The sequence below is a fragment of the Alexandromys fortis genome, unplaced genomic scaffold (genome assembly GCF_014885135.2).
Source record: "Alexandromys fortis isolate MF-2015 unplaced genomic scaffold, M_Fortis_MF-2015_v1.1 scaffold_103, whole genome shotgun sequence".
NCBI lineage: Eukaryota > Metazoa > Chordata > Mammalia > Rodentia > Cricetidae > Alexandromys > Alexandromys fortis.
The window spans coordinates 2,037,938-2,058,211 of NW_026067978.1; the positions used below are offsets into that span (position 1 = coordinate 2,037,938).

A 20,274-nucleotide genomic window follows, 5' to 3' on the forward strand; every position below is an offset into this window, starting at 1 on the left:
ATATACACATATATATATATATATATATTTTTTTTTTTTGGTTTTTCGAGACAGGGTTTCTTTGTGGCTTTGGAGCCTGTCCTGCCACTAGCTCTGTAGACCAGGCTGGTCTCGCACTCACAGAGATCCGCCTGCCTCCCCAGTGCTGGGATTAAAGGCGTGTGCCACCATCGCCCGGCTCTGACTGTTGTATATTGTAGTGCCGCTTGTTTGTTCCCAGCTGCTCAACCCCTAAATAATCACACAGAAACCATATTATTTAAATCACTGCTTGGCCCATTAGCTCTAGCTCCTTATTGGCTAACTCTTACATATTAATTTAACCCATTTCTATTAATCTGTGTATCGCCACATGGCTGTGGCTTACCAGATAAAGTTCCTGTGTTTGTCTCTGGCAGGGCTACATGGCTTCTCTGATTCCACCCTTCTTTCTCCCAGCATTCAGTTTAGTTTTCCCTGCCCCTAAACTCTGCCCTGCCTTAGGTCCAAAACAGTTTCTTTATTCATTAATGGTAATACAGTATACAGAGGGGACTCCCACTTCAGCCTAACTCTTATATATTAATATAACCCATCTCTGTTAATCTGTGTATTGCAATTTGGCTGTGGTTACCGGATAAAGTTCCGTCCAGTGTCTGTCTCTGGCAGGGCTACATGTTTTCTCTTGACTCCTCTGCCTTCTTTTTCCCAGTATTCATTTTAGTTTTCCCTGTGTAGCTCTACTCTGTCCCATCAGGCCAAGTAAGTTTTTATTCATTAAGCAATAAAAGCAAAATATATACAGAAGAACTTTCTACATCACCTGATTGTCCTTGAACTCACTCTATAGACCTGACTGGCCTCAAACTCACAGAGATCTACCTGTCTCTGCCTCCTGAGTGCTGGATTAAAGGTGTGCGCCACCACTGAATGTTTAATTTAAAAAAATGTGTTAAAGATAGAATTCTTCTTAATAAATCTTCCATTTAGCCACCAAATGCAACATAGTTTATATTATCTTTTAGTTTTCATATTTTTATTATATTTTGTAGGTAGAATCGAATCAGAAATATGTATCATAGTAGGGGTTGGTATATTACATGATAATAAATTACATCTAGAGAGTGAGTACTCGAACTCCTGAGATCACAGGTTAACTCAGTGATTACAACAAAGTTCCAAAGAAATAGCCATTAGGTGGCTTCCTGTGCCACAGCGACAGACCACAGCGCTAACCTCAACCGAATAACCTCTTCATGTAACAAAAGGAGGACTAGGAAGGAAATACATGAATAAAAACAACTTCCATGCCCTGCTGAGAAACTCACTATATCCCTGTCATCACATCTTTATGCCCCAAACTAATAGTGCCTGTCTGCTAGATATGGGCATACCACTTTGGTTGCTGAGGAAACAAAAACATGCTGCACCTAGAGCAGTGTTGTAAAGGCTTTGACATACTCACATATGTAAACAGGTTCATTGAGCTGCCATTATTAAATCATAAGGGCTGAGAGAATTCAGAGCAAGTACATTTTCTTTACTGGAAATCTGTCTTTTAGCTATGCTAAACCCTTGTTCAAAAGAAAACTTTTTAAAAATTTCATTTACTGAACTAATTTTAAAACACTTCTCATCTGGTTACTTATTTCCAGGTGATTTGTGTGTTATGTGTATTTTGAATTTGTGGTCAGATTTAGAAATGCAGATTAGGCTTTGAGGGGAGAGTGCAAATAGTTACTGCTGTGAGAAGACCTCTTTCTGCTGACTGGAGACTCGAACCCTTTAAACAGGGGGGTAATGAAGAAGTAAGTATTTCTAGGTGCAGAGCTCTCAAACTTTACGTGAATTTTTCTTTCATGTAAAAAAAAGCAACAAAATACAGAATGTTTTGTGTTACTCAGATTTTAAATCTAATAATTTTGAACTTAAAGAAAACTTAAACCTTTGATTTTACTTTCAAAATAAGTTGTAGAAATTGTCAGCTTATTGTATTTATATATTTTTAATTCAGCTTGAGTTTCGGTGAAGGAAGATTTGCAACTTGGATTTAAAAATTCATACACATTCATTTCTTACTCAAAATTCTACTGATGTCGCTTGTCTTCATAGTAAGGCAGTTATGAACCAGAACTTTGATTAGGGAAATTGTGTTAAGGTTTTCAGTTATCCGATCCAGAAGTACTCAGTTCTTTCTTTTCATGGACCATGGAGACAAAAAAGGGATTGCTTGATGCTTTAATTTTATCTTGCTTCTCTTTAGGAGTCATATCTAGTAGACCAAAGCTTTATTAATTGTTTTAGTATACATACAGGTGTACAATTAGAGACATGTTTGTTGTAACAGGAGTGTATGTGAGAGTTTATCTAGAAAACAAGATTGAATGTTTTATTTATGGGATTAGAAGTTTTGTTCTTGTCATGACCACTGCTCTCTTTGCAGAACACTAAATTTTGCTTTCTTTAATTTTTATTTTTGTTTTATGAGACATGGTTGTTCTATGTAGCCCTGGCTGCCCTGAAATTAGATCTGTTGGCCAGGCTGGCCTCAAACTCAGAGATTCACCTGCCTCTGCCTCCCTAGTGCTGGGATTAAAGGCGTGTGCCACCACCACTGCCCGGTTTAAATGCTTTTACTAGAATGTGAACAAATGCAAACAGGAGAGAGAGTGTGTGTGTATATGTGTTTCAATTTTTGGCTAACATAATGAATATTCTTAGAATTATTGTTAAGTTCTTAGTACTCTGGCCTGCTGTGATTAATTAATGCTCCTTTCTGCCTTTTCCCTCTAGTATGTTAAAAGATGACTTAAAACTAAGCAGCAGTGAAGACAGTGATGGGGAACAGGTGTGTCTGCTATGCAATCTGTCAGTCCTTTATATGACTCTTTCACTGTGTCTTAGCTCAAGATCAGTACCTTTTCCTGCAAGCTCTCTTACACTGGATGATTGTAGTCTTTTCTGAAATGTCTTTAAGCTTCTTTTTTTGTTGTTTTTTGTTTTTAGATTGATTTTTTTTTCTTAACATACACACATTTAATTTGTTTGTTTCTTATTTATTTAATTTTGTTTTTCAAGACAGGGTTTCTCTTTTATCTTTCGGGCCTATCCTAGAACTCACCAAGCTGGCCTTGAACTCACAGATATCTTTCTCTGCCTCCCAAGTGCTGGATTAAAGGTGTGTGCCACCACTGCCCAGCACTTTTGCTTAACATTTATTGTGGACCAGAACATAATTTTGAAGCAGGAGATTATTTATAAGAAATATTTATGAAAGTTTTAAAAATGTTTATTTTTTTATATGTATGGATCTTCTAGAACTGGATTTTTTTCTTTCTCTTTTATTACTTAAAAAAATAGCAATCCAAATTCCCACTCCCTCCCCTCCTCCCAGTCCCCTTCCTCTCCTTCCACAGACCCTCCCCCTACACCTCCAACCCTAAGGGAGTGCCATGAACCCCGCCCCGCGGAAAGCTCAAGGCCCTCCCTACTACATCTAGGTTGAGCAAGGTTTACATCCAAAGAGAATAGGATCCCATGTAGCCGGTATATGCAGTAGAGACACATCCTAGTGTCACTATTAGTGGCCCCTCAGTCTGCCCCATCTGTCAGCCTCCTTCAGAGGGGCTTGGTTGTTCCCATGCTTGCTCACTCCCATTCCAGTTGGAGTTGGTGAGCTCCCAATGGCTCTCATTCCTTCCACTCTTCAAATGGTGCTGGCATAACTGGATATCAACATGTAGAAGAATGAAAATGGATCCATATCTGTCACCATGCACAAAACTCAAGTCCAAATGTATTAAAGACCTCAATATAAGTCCGACCACACTGAACCTGATAGAGAAAGTGGGAAGTAGTAACCTTCAATACATGGGCACAGGAGACCACTTCCTAAATAAACCCCAGTAGCACAGACAATAAGAGCATCAATAAATAAATGGGACCTCCTGAAACTGAGAAGCTTCTGTAAAGCAAAGGACACAGTCAATAAGACAAAAAGGCAGCCTACTGAATAGGAAAAAAAATCTTCACCAGGCTGGAGAGATGGCTCAGAGGTTAAGAGCATTGCCTGCTCTTCCAAAGGTCCTGAGTTCAATTCCCAGCAACCACATGGTGGCTCACAACCATCTGTAATGAGGTCTGGTGCTCTCTTCTGGCTAGCAGGCATACACACAGACAGAGTATTATATACATAATAAATAAATAAATAAATAAATACTTTAAAAAAAATCTTCACCAACCCACATCAAACAAAGGACTGATCTCCAAAATTTATAAAGAACTCAAGAAATTAGACATTAAAATTCTAAATAACCCAATTAAAAAGTGGTGTACTCAACTAAACAGAGAATTCTCAACAGAAGAATTTCAAATGGCCAAAAGATACTGAAGGACATGTTCTTCTTCCTTAGCTGTCATGGAAATGCAAATCAAAACAACTTTGAGATACCATCTTTTTTTTATACATCTTCTTTTATTGATATTTATCGAGCTTTACCTGTGAATTGGAATTGCAGATGGTCGTGAACACCATGTATGTACTGGATCCTCTGCAAAAACAGTCAGTGCTCTTACTGATAAGCCATCTCCAACCCCAAACTTTTTTAAGTCTTAGTCTTTTTTGTTGTTGTTGTTTGGTAGTAGTAGTACTCCTGGGGTTTGAGCTAGGCAAGTACTATTTAAAAAAAAAAAAAGATTATTTATTATGTATGCTGTGTTCTGCCTTCAGGCCAGAAGAGGGCACCAGGTCTCATTACAGATGGTTGTGAGCCACCGTGTGGTTGCTAGGAATTGAACTCAGGATCTCTGGAAGAGCAGTCAGTGCTCTTAACCTCTGAGCCACCTCTCCAGCCCAAGTACTACTTGTTTACATAAAAACAGGATCCTGGTTTGTTATTGTTTGTGGTGTTTTGGTTATTGGTTTTATTTTGAGGCAATGTTTCACCAAGTGGCCCAGGCTAGCCTCAGTCTCATGATCCTACTGCTTCCACCTTCTGAGTGCTGTGGTGTTCTGTTTTTGTTTTGTTTTGTTTTTTTTAAATCACTGTATTAAGTAAATATTGATGCTTGTGTTAAAGAAGCCATTTTTGTTGTTTTAGTTCAGGCATTCATAGTATTAGTCATTTCACAGATTTCTTATGCTTCACTTTTAGGACTGTGATAAGACAATGCCAAGGAGTACACCAGGAAGGTAGGGAATGAAATCCTTTTATTCTGTGGTTGTCTTGTTTTGATAGCTGAGACTCGGTTGATTTAAAATCGTGGGGTATCATAAGTGGTCTTATAAATAATGCCAAATGTGATGGTGGTTGTATAGTTCTATTAATTAAAATTCATTAAATTATGTACTCAGACTGGGTGAATTTTAAGGTATGTTAAAAATGAGTATTATTAGATGAGTGATGCATTAGAAACTTTTGGGAGATGTCTATTCATTTGTAATGAAGTTCTGTGTTCCTTTAAATGTAATAGCATATGCACACATCGTAACCAAGTCTAGTTGTCAGATTTGGGTGGGTTTTGTTTTTAAAGGAAACTTTTTTCATTTCTATTTTATCTCCTTCAGTAACTCTGAACCGTCACATCATAATAGTGAGGGAGCAGATAACTCCAGGGATGACTCAAGCAGCCACAGTGGATCTGAAAGCAGCTCTGGCTCTGACTCAGAGAGTGAAAGTAGCTCCAGTGACAGTGAGGCAAATGAGCCCTCACAGAATGCATCTCCTGAGGTGAGGGGGGCTGCTCCCATAGCCCTCAAGTTCTTTCATGATATCCACTCAGCCCATCACTGCATATTTTGATCAAAGGCAGTTGAACCATGTATCTTATAGAAAACCTAAACCATTTTGGTTTCCTTATTATTTTAAAAGCTTTTTTAAAAATTAGGATTTAATCCTTACTTTTGCCTCTTAGCAAGGAATTTGTATTATTGTAGTTACTGAAAACGAACTGTATCTCATGTTGTCTAATTGCACTGTAGATTGGACAGTGCAGCTGAAAGTCTCCTGGTACTGACATCATCTTTACTCTCTAGAATGAAGTCATTTGCAATAGTACCTTTCAAATTGAACTCCGAACTGGAATATTGGTTATTTAAAGGCCATTTGTCATATGCTGTTCATTGTGTCTCTACCTGTAATCACTCAGGAGGCCAAGTGACTAGAGCTAATAGTATTTTACCTGTGCTTTAATCCTGGCAGAAACTTGACAAACAAATGCTTGTTACCTTAAGCATTATTCTTTTTCCTCTTACTTGACTTTATAAAGAGGGGGAGAACTGGAGTATTGGGAGGAAAAATACCCTACATTTATGTTATTTTTCTGTTTTTTTTTTTTCAGCCTGAACCACCACCAACAAACAAATGGCAACTTGATAATTGGTTGAACAAAGTGAACCCACATAAAGTATCCCCAGCTTCTTCTGTAGACAGTAACATCCCATCGTCTCAGGCCTACAAAAAAGAAGGTCGAGAACAGGGTGCCGGGAATAACTACACTGATCCTGGAGGGCCGAAAGAAACAAGCTCTGCTACTCCGGGACGAGACTCTAAAACTATCCAAAAAGGATCAGAAAGTGGGCGTGGGAGGCAAAAGTCTCCTGCACAGAGTGACAACACCACACAGAGGAGAACTGTAGGCAAAAAACAACCCAAAAAAACTGAGAAGTCAGCTGCTGAAGAGCCCCGTGGAGGCCTGAAGATAGAAAGTGAAACCCCTGTAGACATGGCTACCAGCATGCCCTCCAGCAGGCACAAAGCAGCTACCAAAGGCTCAAGAAAACCCAACATCAAAAAGGAATCAAAATCTTCCCCTCGACCTATAGCAGAAAAAAAGAAATACAAGTCATCAGGCAAATCTTCCCAGAAATCTCGGGAAATCATAGAAACAGATACCTCGTCCTCAGATTCAGATGAAAGTGAGAGCCCCCCTCCTTCCTCCCAGACTCCTAAGTACCCCGAAAGCAATAGGACTCCTGTCAAGCCCTCCTCCGTGGAGGAAGAAGATAGCTTTTTTCGGCAACGAATGTTCTCTCCTATGGAAGAGAAGGAGCTTCTTTCCCCACTCAGTGAGCCCGACGACAGGTATCCACTTATTGTGAAGATTGACCTGAATCTCTTGACTAGAATACCGGGAAAGCCTTACAAAGAAACAGAACCACCCAAGGGGGACAAGAAAAATGTGCCAGAAAAACACGTGAAAGAGGTGCAGAAGCAAACCTCAGAAAAGGCTTCCAACAAAGGCAAGAGGAAACACAAGGTTTGTAAGGGGCTATGGTTCTTATGGGGTTTCTTTGTTGTTGTTATTGTTTTAGAAATAATTTTGTTTCAGCTTTCCATGTACTTAAACATCTTAATATTAAAACACTAGTTATTTTTTAATAGTTTTTATTTATGTTTGTCTGTGAGTATATGCTCTGTGTGTGTCTGTCTGTCTTGTGTCTGTTTCTGTGTTTGTATGTATACTCATGCCTGTGTATGTTTCTTTGGAAGCTGGTAGAGGGTGTCAAATTCACTGGAGCCAGTTACAGCTAGTTGGGAGCTACATGACTGGTTACTGGTTATTGGTCCTGCTGGAAGAATAGCAAGTGCCCTAAACTGCTGAGCCATCACTCTATCCTCAAGTACTTGCTATTTTGCTTTACATACATAGTCACTGTTGCTGGGTTTTGTTTTGTTTTGGTTTGGTTATTTTGAGACAGGATTTCTCTATGTAACAGTCCTGACTGTCCTGGAACTATCTCTTATAGCTCAGGCTGGCCTTGAACTCACTGAGATCTGCTGCCTCTGCCTCCTGAGTGCTGAAATTAAAGACTTGCGCCACCACCATCCAGCCACTGTTGCTTTAAATTACAGTTTGTATGTATGTGCGGTGTGTGCACATACCACAGTGCATATCTGGAAGCCAGCGAACAGCTGTGGGAGTCAGTTTCTTCCTATCATGTAGATCCTGGGGCTTGAACTCAGGTTGTCATACTTCACCTGCAGAGATAACTTGCCAGCCCTATTTGTTCATTTTTAGATGCTATGGAAATATAGTTTGTGGATTATGAGCTGTAAGGGAAAATGTAATTGAGTGCAAGGCCTTCCTGATACTATATAAGTAAAATGCTCTGTCTTCTTACGTAAAGCAAGATGATTTTTCAAATAGTCAAGATTTGGAGTAGGTGGCGCACGCCTTTAATCCCAGCACTCGGGAAGCAAAGGCAGACGGATCAGTGGGTGTTCGAAGCTAGCCTGGTCTACAAGAGCTAGTTCCAGGACAGGCTCTAAAACCACAGCAAAACCTTGTCTTGAAAAAAACAAAACAAAAGCAAACAAACAAAAAATCCCAAAATCTGTAGTAGGAATGTAATATTGTCGGGCCCTAAAGCCCCACCAAGGAGGAGGTCGCCCCAAGAGACACTCTCAGTGCGGTTGATGCAGTAGCAAGAGGAATTTTTATTTTGCAGCTGCGGCAGAGGTCCCGCAGCCTCAAGAGGAGAAGGACTTCTGCTTTGTCTATTACAGGCTCTTTTAAAAGAAAAAAAACCCCACAGAATCAAGGAGGGGGTAGTACAGAATCAAAAGGGAGAGTCCAGAAGTCATTTGTCAACTATTTTGACTAGTCCATTTAACAGTCAGCTAACTTTAATTGATCAATGCTATGGCAGTTGCTGGGTTGGTTGAACAAGGAGGAACACTTGCAGGTAGGTAATCTGCAGGTCATCTCACCCTAGTTCCAGAGTCTGAGTCTATTGAAGAAAGACTACAAAGGGGATGGAAAGTACTCAAAGCTCCAGTGTACGCGTGGTTGGTTACCAGGGTCCCTTGGTTCTCAGGAAGGGGGGTGCAGTACTGCTAAGGTGCCCCAAAGTCTTTCAATGTATGTATCCTTTCCTGTCGTACATTCAGGTCAAGCCATACTTTATTACTAGCCTAATGTAAGCAAAACTGACTCATTATTTTGTGACATACACATCCTTGAGAATTTCACCCATCCACTATACACCCATGTGCCTAGGTTTTTTCCATTAACACAGGTCAGTACTCAGAACATTCCCTGTGGGGCAGTGGTAGAACTCTTGCTGAGCATGTGTGAAGTCCTGAATTAGCTCCAACATGGGAAGGAAGTTTGTTGGCACACAACCTAGTCTCATCCCTATAAACTTTTAAGATAATTTAAAGACAAAGCTTAGTATATAAGGTCAGCTTTATGTAGAGCCTGTGTATACACCATATTATGCCTGGTGCCCAAGGAGGTCAAAAGAGGGTGTTAGATCCCCTGGAACTTGAATTAGAGATGATTGTGAGCTACCATATAGGTACTTAGAACCCAGATCCTCTACAAAAGCAGCCAGTGACTTTTAACCACTCAGATACCTTTTCAGCCATCCCCTAAGAATTAGGATTATTTAAATGTTATCTTGGTGAAGTGTCAGGGCAGTTCCATGAGGTTATGCTGATAATACTGGGAGAAGACCCTGTCACTGGTAAGCAGTCGGTAGGTGACTTTTTCTCATGGCTTCATTTATCTGAATTTACTCTTGGTGGCAAGCAGACTTCTATTACAGTAGGGGTGGACTATTTGTTTGCATTCCTATTGCTTTACTACATTCACTTATGGAAGTAACATCAATAGTAGTTAGACTTTCCACTAGTGATTCTGCCAAGACATTTTTCAGAGATGATAAGGCGAAGCTGTTAGTAAGTAGCAGTACATTCATGTGCTGATGAAATTGTAGAGTTGGAACTTCCACGCAGTGCTCGTAAAATTGTGAGATGCAGCTACTTTTGGAACATAGTTGGCAGTTTCTCGAAAAGCTGAATTTACAATTACCTTTTAATCCACCATTTATAAGTCAAGACAGGGTATCTGTGTAGCTTTGGAGGCTGTCCTGGAACTAGCTCTTGTAGATCAGGCTGGCCTGGAACTCACAGAGATCTGCCTGCCTCTGCCTCCCGAGTGCTGAGATTAAAGGCGTGTGCCACCACCCTATTCTCCCACTTCCCTACCCCTGCTTAGCCCAGGTATATATCTAAGAAAGTATGGAGCTGGGCGGTGGTGGTGCATACCTTTAATCCCAGCACTCAGGGAGGCAGAGGCAGGCAGAGCTCTGTGAGTTCGAGGACAGCCTGGTCTACAAAGTGAGTTCCAGGATAGCTAGACTGTTAGGCAGAGAAGCCCTGTCTCAAAAAACTTATTATTATAGTGCTCACAGTCATTTTAGTCAAAAACTGGCTATTAACTGATGAATAAATAAAGTATGTTATAGCTATATAATGGAATACTATCCAACCATAACTGATATGAATCATTAAAAGAGTATATTTAAGCCAGGTGGTGGTGGTGCATGTCTTTAATCCTAGCACTCAGGAGGCAGAGGCAGGCAGGCGGATCTCTGTGAGTTCGGGGCCAGCCTGGTCTACAAGAGCTAGTTCCCGAACAGGCTCCAAAACTACAGAGAAACCCAGTCTCGAAAAACAAAAAAACAAAACAAAACAAAAAAAAAGAGTATACTTAAAAAGGAGCCAGGTAGCAAAGATCCCATTATATGATTCCTCTCATATGCGATGTCTAGAAAGACCGTGTGTGCAGATTAAAGATTATCATGGCCTTGGAGAAAAAGTTGTGAACTGACCGCTGACCTGAGTGTCTTTGAAGGATGATAAAAATGTTCTACAATCGATTGTGATGATAGCTGTACAATTCTGATTAACTAAATACCTTAGAATTATGTGCTTTTAAAGGGTGGATTTATGGTTTGTGAGTTACATCTTGATTATATTTCTGTGAATCTGTCTGACCCTAGAATTATTACATAAAAGAGATAGCCATCGAAGACTTTAGGGAAATCTGGTATAGTGTTTAGGCTGTGTAGATCCAACATAGGACAAACTTATCATGCTTAAGATCTACTACTGTTTGTTTCTCTTTTTGTCTAGAATGATGATGATAACCGAGCCAGTGAGAGCAAAAAACCCAAAACGGAGGACAAGAACCCATCAGGCCACAAGCCATCCAGCAACAGAGAGTATGTCCCCAAATCATGTTGCATACCAGTATTGGCCATTTGTTGTTGGATATTTTTTTTTACATACTTCAGAGTATTTCTTTTAATGACCAAATGTCATGTACATTTATGCACATGCAGAAGTAGTAAGTTAAGAGCTTTGCTTTTAGCTAATAGAAATGGGAAGTATTTACTCTCTTCTTTTTTTTAGTGAGATAAGAATATATCCCAGTAAGTTACTATTGCTGTAACCTAAAAGCAGCTTGAGGAGGGAAGAGTTTACTTGGCTTATGTTTTCTCATCACTTCAACTGCTCATCACTTAAGGAAGTTAGGACAGGTACTCAAACAGGACAGGAACCTGGAGGCAGGAGCTGATGCTGGGACAAACAGGATAGGAGACCATAGAGGGGTGCTGCTAACTGGCTTACTTGCTTTCCATGGCTTGATCTGGCTGCTTTATTATAGAACCCATGACCACTAGCCCAGGCATCATCCTCAATGGGCTGGGTCCTCCCATATCGACCACTAATTAAGAAAATGTTCTATAGGCTTGCCTACAAGTCCAGACTTATCGAAGCATTTTCTCAGTTGAGGTTCCCATCTCTTAAATGATTCTTGCCTGTGTCAAGTTGCCATAAAACTAGCCAGCACAGAATATTTATTGTGTGGGGTTGTTCAGGCACTGGGCATTATTGTAGAAAAGAGAAAACAAGTCAATGGGGGCAGGTGGAGGAAGAAACAAGATGACTACTTTATGGAATTTACACTCTTTTTGTTTTGCAATCATATGGAGAATGTCTTTGCAAATTTGCCTTAAAAGCTAGTGAAAGAGTGGGAAATTCTTCAGTCCTATATTACTCTGCAGAAATGAGGACATTTATTTTGTTTGGCAGGTCATCTAAGCAGAGTAGTACAAAAGAAAAGGACTTGCTGCCTTCACCTGCTGGGCCTGTTCCTTCAAAAGATTCAAAACCAGAGCATGGCTCTCGGAAGAGGACTGTTAGTCAGTCTTCTTCCTTAAAATCCAGCAGCACCAACAACAAGGAGAATAGTGGCAGCAGCAAGAATAGCTCCTCCACTTCAAAGCAAAAGAAGACTGAAGGGAAGGTTTCCAGCAGCTCCAAAGAGACCAAGGTATGGTGCTGGGGCTTGAGCCTTTGAAAATCACCCTGCATGTCTTCCTCGGGGTTGTAAACATCATCTCATTAAGGTTGTAGGCCTGTTTTGTTTTGTTTTGTTTTGTTTTAAAATGAGTGACTGTGTGTGTATGGACAACTTTTAAGAATTAGTTCTCACTTTTCATCTTGTTGAGGCAGGATCTCTCAAATTTCTGGGCAGTTTCCCTCTATAGGAATAGTAGAGTTGTAAATTATGCCACCACATGTGGTTATTTATTTATTTATTGAGGTCTCACTATGTAGTTTTCCTTGGCTGGCCTGGAACTCAAAGGGATCCACTTGCTTCTGCCTTTTGAATGCTGGGATTAAAAATGTGTGCTACTACACCTGGCTTCAAATGGTCATCCTTAACATAGCAGTGATATAGTTGAATAACCTTGGTGTTTATAGATGGAGATTTGGGTCCAAAAAGGTTTCTCAAGGCTGGGCTTTAGTAGACCTCAATATGTTTATGATATTATCTTTTTTTCCCCCTTAAGACCAGATCTCACTATGTAGCATAACTTGGATGTGTAAAAAACCTGATCCACCTGTCACAATCTCCCAAATGACCAGGTTGTTCATCTGCTTTCCAAACTGTCCCAGTCAGGAACAAGTTCATAACATTACAATATTAGAGTGAAAATTAAGAAGCTTAAGTTTTTTAAGAATATAATGTACTGGAATTTTGTTAATTGAGTAAACAAAAATTTGGAAATCAATATTCTAGACTGCTATAGGCTGTTATGACTATTCAATGTGTTAAAATTGGCTCCAAAGCCGCAGAGAAACCCTGTCTCGAAAAAACCAAAAAAAAAAAAAAAAGATTTTAAATTAAGCCAGACTTAATGGAGCACACTTTTAATCCCAGTACTAGGAAAAGGGCGGATATCTGTAAGTTCAACCTGTGTTGTACAAATGGATTTCTCTCTAAACAAACATCCTGTTTCTTTACTAACTTGGGGAGCTCACCCAACATCCCAAGGGCAATGAGTGTTCTGTTGCCCTCCTTCACTGTTCTATTTTTACCTGCTTACTAACTCTTTCTCTGTTTTTCTTTTTTCTTTTTGGTTTTTCAAGACAGGGTTACTCCTCTATGTAGCTTTGGAGGCTGTCCTGGAACTAGCTCTTGTAGACCAGGCTGGCCTCGAACTCCCAGAGATCTACCTGCCTCTGTCTCCTGAATGCTGGGATTAAAGGCATACACCACTACCGCCTGGCTGAGATCTTCTTGCCTCAGCCTTCTAAATTGTGGGACTATAGGCAGGCATACTCTCACTTTACCATTGGTTTGTGTGTTTGGTTGTTTTCATTTTACCTTTTTTTTTTTTTTTTTTTTGAGACAGAGTTTCTCTGTGTAACAGCCCTGAGTGCCTCCCAAGTGCTGGGATTAAAGGCGTGTGCTACCACGGAACCCTATAGCAAATCTTAGAATGGGTATTCACATTAGAGTCATTGAATTTTTCCAGAGGAAGTGAAGTCTAAAGAAAGCCTAGAGTTAAGAATAGAAGTTAAGTAGCTGACTTACTCACTTAGCCCTTTGCTTACTTCTTCAGCCAATTGCATGATGTTTTCTTCACAGGGTAACCTATAAGTATTCAGTCAATAATGTCTTAGCTGATGTAGCATGAGTAATAAAAACCCAGAGACAGATATTGGGGTTCAACTTGAAGATCAGAAAACCAAAGCAGCCAAGCCACTAGAGAGCTCTTACTTCTATGAAATCTTCAGACTGAAAGAGAGCCAGTTCCTGTCTCATCCCACCTTATATTCCTCTCTAGTGCTGGGATTAAAGGTGTGCACCACCACTACCTGGCCTGTATGGCTGACTAGTATGTGGCAGTTTTGTATTCTATTTTCAGGCAAGTTTTATTTATTAAAATACAAATGAAATATTACTACAAGCTGATACTGTCAGTAAGCCTTTATTGTTATAGAAATGTATACAAGTAGTACATTGATGTTGGTTTAGAAGAGACAGACAATCACTGGTATGGAAAGAACAAAGCTTAGAACTTTGCAAATTAAATTGGAAGTTCACCTCAGCTATCTAGTGAATTTATGATTGTATTAGTTAGCCAGAGTTGCCATGGTATCATCACAGACTGGTAGTGATAGAAACACTAGTTCTAGAAGCCCAGTACCAAAGTTTGCACATTATCTTCTCAGAGCAAGGAAAGAGCTGAACACCAGTCCCCCACCGAAATGACACAGCTGTCATATTTTTTACTCTCTTTTTACTTTTTGTCTCTCTTTTTACTCCAGGGTATAGTATTGCCTCATATCTCAAGGAGTAGTTCTCACCCCAGTACTCAGATGCTTTTTGTTTTGTTTCGTTTTCATTTTAAATTGTGAGTATGTATCTTTATATTTTATATAGACATGAGTATCTACACTTGGAAGCTATAGGTATCAGATACCCCTGGAGCTGCCGTTATAGGCAGTTTGTGAGCTGCTGGGAAACAGACTAATGTCCTCTGGAGGAGCAAGAAGTATTCTTATTCACTGAACCTTCTTTCCAGCTTCTTAGATTAGACTACCTTAAAACAATGACAACAGAAAAACTAACTAACCGTAATGCTTATTTCGTAGATTAGTTGAAGGATAACAACCATACTGAGTAGTTAACTAGGCCTTAGTAATAAACCTCTGTTCTTGTTTTGTTTCTTTGTTTGAGACTGGATCTTACTGTATAGCCCTGAGTGACTTGAACTTGCTGTGTAGACCAGGCTGTTCTTGAATTTAGAGAAATCCTCCTGACTGAGTGTTGTAATTAAAGGCATGTGCTACCACACGTAATATGTGTTTTCCTGAGTGGTACTGCCCTCTAGTTTTTTGTTTTGTTGTGCTTTTTTTTGGGGGGGGGGGATATGTGCATCTGTGTGTCCATGCATGTATGCAGAGGCCAGGGGAGGGCCGTAGTTATCATTTCCTACTGAACTTTATCATGTTTGTTTGTTTGTTGTTTTGAGACAGGGTTTCTCTATGTAGACCAGGCTGGCCTCAAACTCAAAGTGATCCACCTACCTTTGCTTCCTAAATGCTGGGATTAAAGCATGCACTACCATCACCTAGCTAAAGTGTTTTCTTTTTAAATGCTTTTTTAAAAAAATTTATGTGGCCGAGTGGTGGGTGGTGCATACCATTAATCCCAGAATTCAGAAAGCGGAGGCAGGTAGATCTGTGAGTTCAAGGACAGCCTGGTCTACAGAGCAAGTTCCAGGACACACTCCAAAGCTACACAGAGGAAAACAAACAAAAAAATGTGCATGTATGAATGTTTTGTATGCATGTTTGTGTGATATTCACTACTAGTGTGTCTGGTGCCCACAGAGGTCAGAAGAAAATATTGGATTCCTGGAACTGGATCAGGTGATTGTGAGCCACTGTGTGGGTGCTTAGGACTGGCCCTAAGTACTCTGTAATAGCAACCAGTGCTCTTAACTGCTGCGCCATCTTTCCAGCCCTTTATTAATTCTTTGAGACAGAGTTTCTCTTTGAACCTGAAGCTCTTCCATTTCAGTTACTCGTTGAACTTAGAATCTCACCCACTCTCTGAATGTGCCTGTTTTTTGCCTCACAGCTCTAGAGTTACAGGAATGTACAGCCATGCCCAGCTTTTACGCAGGTGCTGGGGATTTGAACTCAGGTTCTCTTGCTTCACAGCACACGTGTTGACCTACTCACCCATCCTACCAACCCACTACTGCCATTTTGATACCCAGTTTCTGTCTTCCTTATGTTTTAACAAGTACCTAGCCTGAGTGCCTTGCATGTAGTAGATATAAGAATAAACATTTTGGTTGTATAAAATGAGCCCAATCTATTTTAAGTACTATGGAATTTAATAACAAAGAAATTTGAAGACTGTAGAATTTTGCTTCTGTTTTAGCAGTGGCTGAGGAGGTGAGATTAGCTTCATTTTTAGTCTCCTGACAATTTTCAATGTAGCTATATATATTCTTTTCATCAGGAAAAGGCTCCAAGTAGCTCCTCTAATTGCCCTCCATCTACACCAACTCCTGATTCTTCGAAGCCTCGGAGAACAAAGCTTGCCTTTGATGACAGGTGAGGTAAATTTTGTGGGTTTTTTGTTTTGTTTGTTTTTGTTTTGTTTTGAGACAAAATCTCACTGTGTAGCCTTAGCTGACCTGGAGCTCGCTATGTAGACCAAGCTAGCCTCAAACTCTTAGAGATTGACCTACCTCAGCCTCCTGAATACTGAGATTAAAGGTGTGCAACACTGTGCCGGCTGTAAAGACATAAATATACTTTTGTGTGTGCATTAAGAAATTCCAATCAGCATATAAGAAATTCATTTGAATATGTCAGTTCTTATAGGATTAATACATGTATTTGACCTACAGAATATTCAGGTTTTAACTTGAAAAGCATCTTTTGTTTGGTTTGTCAAGACAGGGTTTCTCTGTGTTTTTGGATCCTGTCCTGGAACTAGCTCTTATAGACCAGGATGGACTCAAACTTACAGAGATTTGCCTGCCTCTGCCTCCCAGGTGCTGGGATTAATGGCGTGCACCACCACCATTTGGCTGGTTCAGCTACTTTTTAACAACCAGTGGCTTACCAGAGATAGGAAGGGTGTGCTTCCTAGAGCTGCTGCTGCTGCTGCTGCCAATGTACTGTGGATAACAGAATCTTCTCAGATAAGAGTGTTACTTTCTCTTGCCTTCTTTTAGACGGTACTTCTCCTACCTGCACCCTATATACTTTTGATTTTATAAAACAACTTAAATAAGTTAGTGTTTAATACTAGGGAACTTGATCTCTGTGTGCTTCAGTAGATTTGCCACAGTAGCACATAATTTATGCTCTTAATCTCTATATATTACTCAGAACACTGAAATGTTTGAGAATTACTCACTTCTTGAGAATGTGAAAGCTATAAGATACTAGATTAACATACTATCTTAGGAAATGTTGACTCTTTGTTTATAAAGAAAATTTATTTTGCAGAAATTACTCAGCAGACCATTATTTACAAGAAGCAAAAAAACTCAAACATAATGCAGATGCTTTGGTACGTAAATGTTCTTCCTGATGTGATTTGTTAGGCTGCTGTGTCCTTCCTGTTTTTTATCCTTGCATTGTGTCTTTACTCAGCACCGTTCTCCTTTAGTCTGATAGGTTTGAGAAAGCAGTGTACTACCTTGATGCTGTAGTGTCTTTCATTGAGTGTGGGAATGCATTAGAGAAGAATGCTCAGGAATCCAAGTCCCCATTCCCCATGTACTCAGACACGGTGGAGCTCATCAAGTAAGTGGGAACTTGGCGTTTCAATGGAGTAACTTTATCATTTATTATTGTTATTTAATTATCTAATTAACTGAATATTGTGAACTGGGAAGATGTGTAATGTTCCATTTTCCTTAGGGAAGAATTTTAGTGGGTGTTTTATTTAGGTTTGATTCTGATATTTTGAGAATATAGGAAGTTGTGAGATCAAGGTGAAATAGCCTGTTTTTTTTTTGTTGTTTATTTTTTTATCTCAACTCATAGATATACTATGAAACTAAAGAATTATTTGGCACCAGATGCTACAGCTGCAGACAAGAGACTCACAGTACTTTGGTAAGTGTTGTGTATTTTTGCTGGGTGACAGACAGTCCTTGATGAATTGTGCTGTGTGTGCTTTTTTGAGTATTACCCTTGACTCAGTCTTCCACAAAATCTCTTTTCTTAGCAGTCAAACAGAAAATAGCTCAGAATCCCTACTGAAAGATTTTAGCTCCTGTCATTCTATGGTCCACAGTCCTCTTGATGAAAGCGCTGGAGTGGTAGTGATATTAGAGCCCTCCATGGAGTCAAGGGCAGCTTTTCTAGACTCTCCTTTCTATATGTGCTCCTGCTGCTTTGTCTCAGAGAGAAGTCATCTGTTCACTTATTCGAATTGCATACTTGACCATGCACTGTGTTTATACTAGAAATGCAGCTCTGGACTAAGTTTGACATCATACTGCCCATTATGGAGTCTATACTCCAGTGTGGAGAGACAGAAACTAATCAATCATGTGAATATATGAACACACCTTTGATCCCAGGAGGCAGAGGCAGGTGGATCTCTGAGTTTGAGGCCAGCCTGGTCTACATATAGCAAGTTTCAGGACATCGAGGAAGAAATAAAATAGAGACCCTGTCTCAAAAAAAAAATCCTCTTACTCTGTAGAGGATTGGGAGACTTGTTCTGGAGGTTACAATGCAGGCAAGGACTGGATGGTGGGAGAGAATGGGAAGAAAACTCTTAAAGAGCAGATAGACCAGCGAATGTGAGAGTGGGCTTTAGTGGTTATGTGGACAGGAGCAATAGTTATGTGGGCTAAACTGTGTGCTTGAAGGTTGTAATATTAATGTTTCAGTTTTCTACTTTCAGTTTTTAACTTTTTAAAAGTATTTGTGTTACGTTGGTGTAGTTTTAATTTTAAATGTCAATGCCTAATGGGATGTTAGTCCTAAATTTCTTAGTTACTTTCTTTCCTTAGGGTATGTTCCATATTAATCTGACCTTGTGGTTTTGTATAAGAGGTAATGCTGACCCTAGGCCATGGTTGCTCGCGTGAAGCCAGTTCTTTATTTCTATACAATAAAAAGATTGCTTGTACATGTAGCCATGTCTAAATACACTGCCCTTTCTCATTGCCTAGCCTGAGATGCCAGTCATTGCTGTACCTGAGACTGTTCAAACTGAAGAAGGAGAATGCTCTGAAGTACTCCAAGACGCTGACTGAGCACCTTAAGGTAAATATGTGTAGCAGTCTGTTGCCTAGGATACAAAATGTGCAAAGCTTCTTATCCCTGTTCAGAAATGCTCTCATATTTAGGTAAAACATAACAGGAGATGAACAAACTAACTACTGCCTAAAAATTCTCAGATATGTTTGTGCTTTCTTGAAAAAGCCTTCAAATGTATATATTGAATTACAGATTTTCATAACTGTATATAACAGCCATATCAATACTCAGAAATGTCCTTTTCATTTTCACCTCCACCCTTTTTCAAAATGTTATTTTGTATTGTTTTGTTCATTACATTACTAGGGATTGAACCCAGATCTTGTACATGCTAAGCGAGTGCCTAGCCACAGAACTACACATCCAGCCCAGACAAAGTTATTGTCGTTTCCTAAAATGTCTTTTTTTTTTTTATTTCAAGCCAGTAGCATATAGATTATCCACAAATCCTGCTGTAGTTAGGACTTTAAAACCCCTCCATAACTCACTGTTGCCTACAGGCACAAGGTCTGGTCTCAAATATCTCTTATTCCTTGCCTGAACTCCTTCTTAAACAACCTAGATGGGGCATGTGTGTTCTATTTTCTGTCTGTCTTTGTATATAATATGGCTCATTTCCCTGTGTCTTTTTTGTTTCCTTTCATCCATCTCTGTTACTCATTGTTCCTTTCTTTGTATCATCTTTGAAATCTTCTAGAACCTAACTTTCACTTAATAACTTTTTTCTGGTATGCATTTATACCCACACACACTTTGTTGCTTTTAAATGTTTATTGTTGTTCTTAAAGATCCGTTGGGCTGGAGAGATAGCTTAGTGGTTAAGAGTACTGACTGTCCTCTCAAAAGACCCAGGTTTTTCATGAGTTGGTAGTGCATACCTTTAATCCCAGCACTTGGGATACAAAGGCAGGTGGATCTCTGTGATTTCGAGACCAGTCTGGTCTACAGAGTGAGTTCCCAGGACAGCTATAACTACACAGAGAAACCTTGTCTCAAATACAAAGACCCAGGTTCAATTTCCAAGATTCACATGGCTGATTACAACTGTCTATGTTCCACAGGATCTGACACCCCCTTCTGGCCTTTGAGGATACTAAACAAAATGCCTGTACAAAAAAATTAAAACATTGAAAGATTTATTTGAGAGAGTGAGTGTCCATCCATTTGTTCCCAGAGGGCAGAGGAAGACCTAGATTTTCTGGAGCTGGAGTGAGCTAGAGCTACCCAACTTGGGTTCTGGGAACCAAACTCAGGTCCTCTGGAAAAGCAACAGCTGGTTTTTTGTTTGTTTGTTTGGTTGGTTGGTTTTTTTATTTTTATTTTTTTGTTTGCTTGTTTGTTTTGGTTTTTCGAAACAGGATTTCTCTGTAGCTTTGGAGCCTGTCCTGGAACTAGCTCT

General features: G+C 39.8%; 1 protein-coding gene across 4 annotated transcripts in view; it reads left to right on the forward strand.

Annotated features, from left to right (window-relative positions):
• Aff4 (ALF transcription elongation factor 4) overlaps window positions 1-20,274 on the forward strand; it is a 78,903-nt gene that overhangs the window by 48,733 nt on the left and 9,896 nt on the right. For all 4 annotated transcript variants that reach the window (XM_050157808.1, XM_050157805.1, XM_050157806.1 and 1 more), the window contains 11 exons: window positions 2,773-2,827; window positions 5,133-5,170; window positions 5,546-5,708; window positions 6,319-7,236; window positions 10,902-10,990; window positions 11,865-12,105; window positions 16,102-16,196; window positions 17,103-17,166; window positions 17,266-17,402; window positions 17,646-17,717; window positions 18,788-18,881. In XM_050157808.1, the coding sequence (XP_050013765.1) occupies window positions 2,773-2,827; window positions 5,133-5,170; window positions 5,546-5,708; window positions 6,319-7,236; window positions 10,902-10,990; window positions 11,865-12,105; window positions 16,102-16,196; window positions 17,103-17,166; window positions 17,266-17,402; window positions 17,646-17,717; window positions 18,788-18,881 (1,966 nt within the window). The remainder of the gene's footprint in view (window positions 1-2,772; window positions 2,828-5,132; window positions 5,171-5,545; window positions 5,709-6,318; window positions 7,237-10,901; window positions 10,991-11,864; window positions 12,106-16,101; window positions 16,197-17,102; window positions 17,167-17,265; window positions 17,403-17,645; window positions 17,718-18,787; window positions 18,882-20,274) is intronic.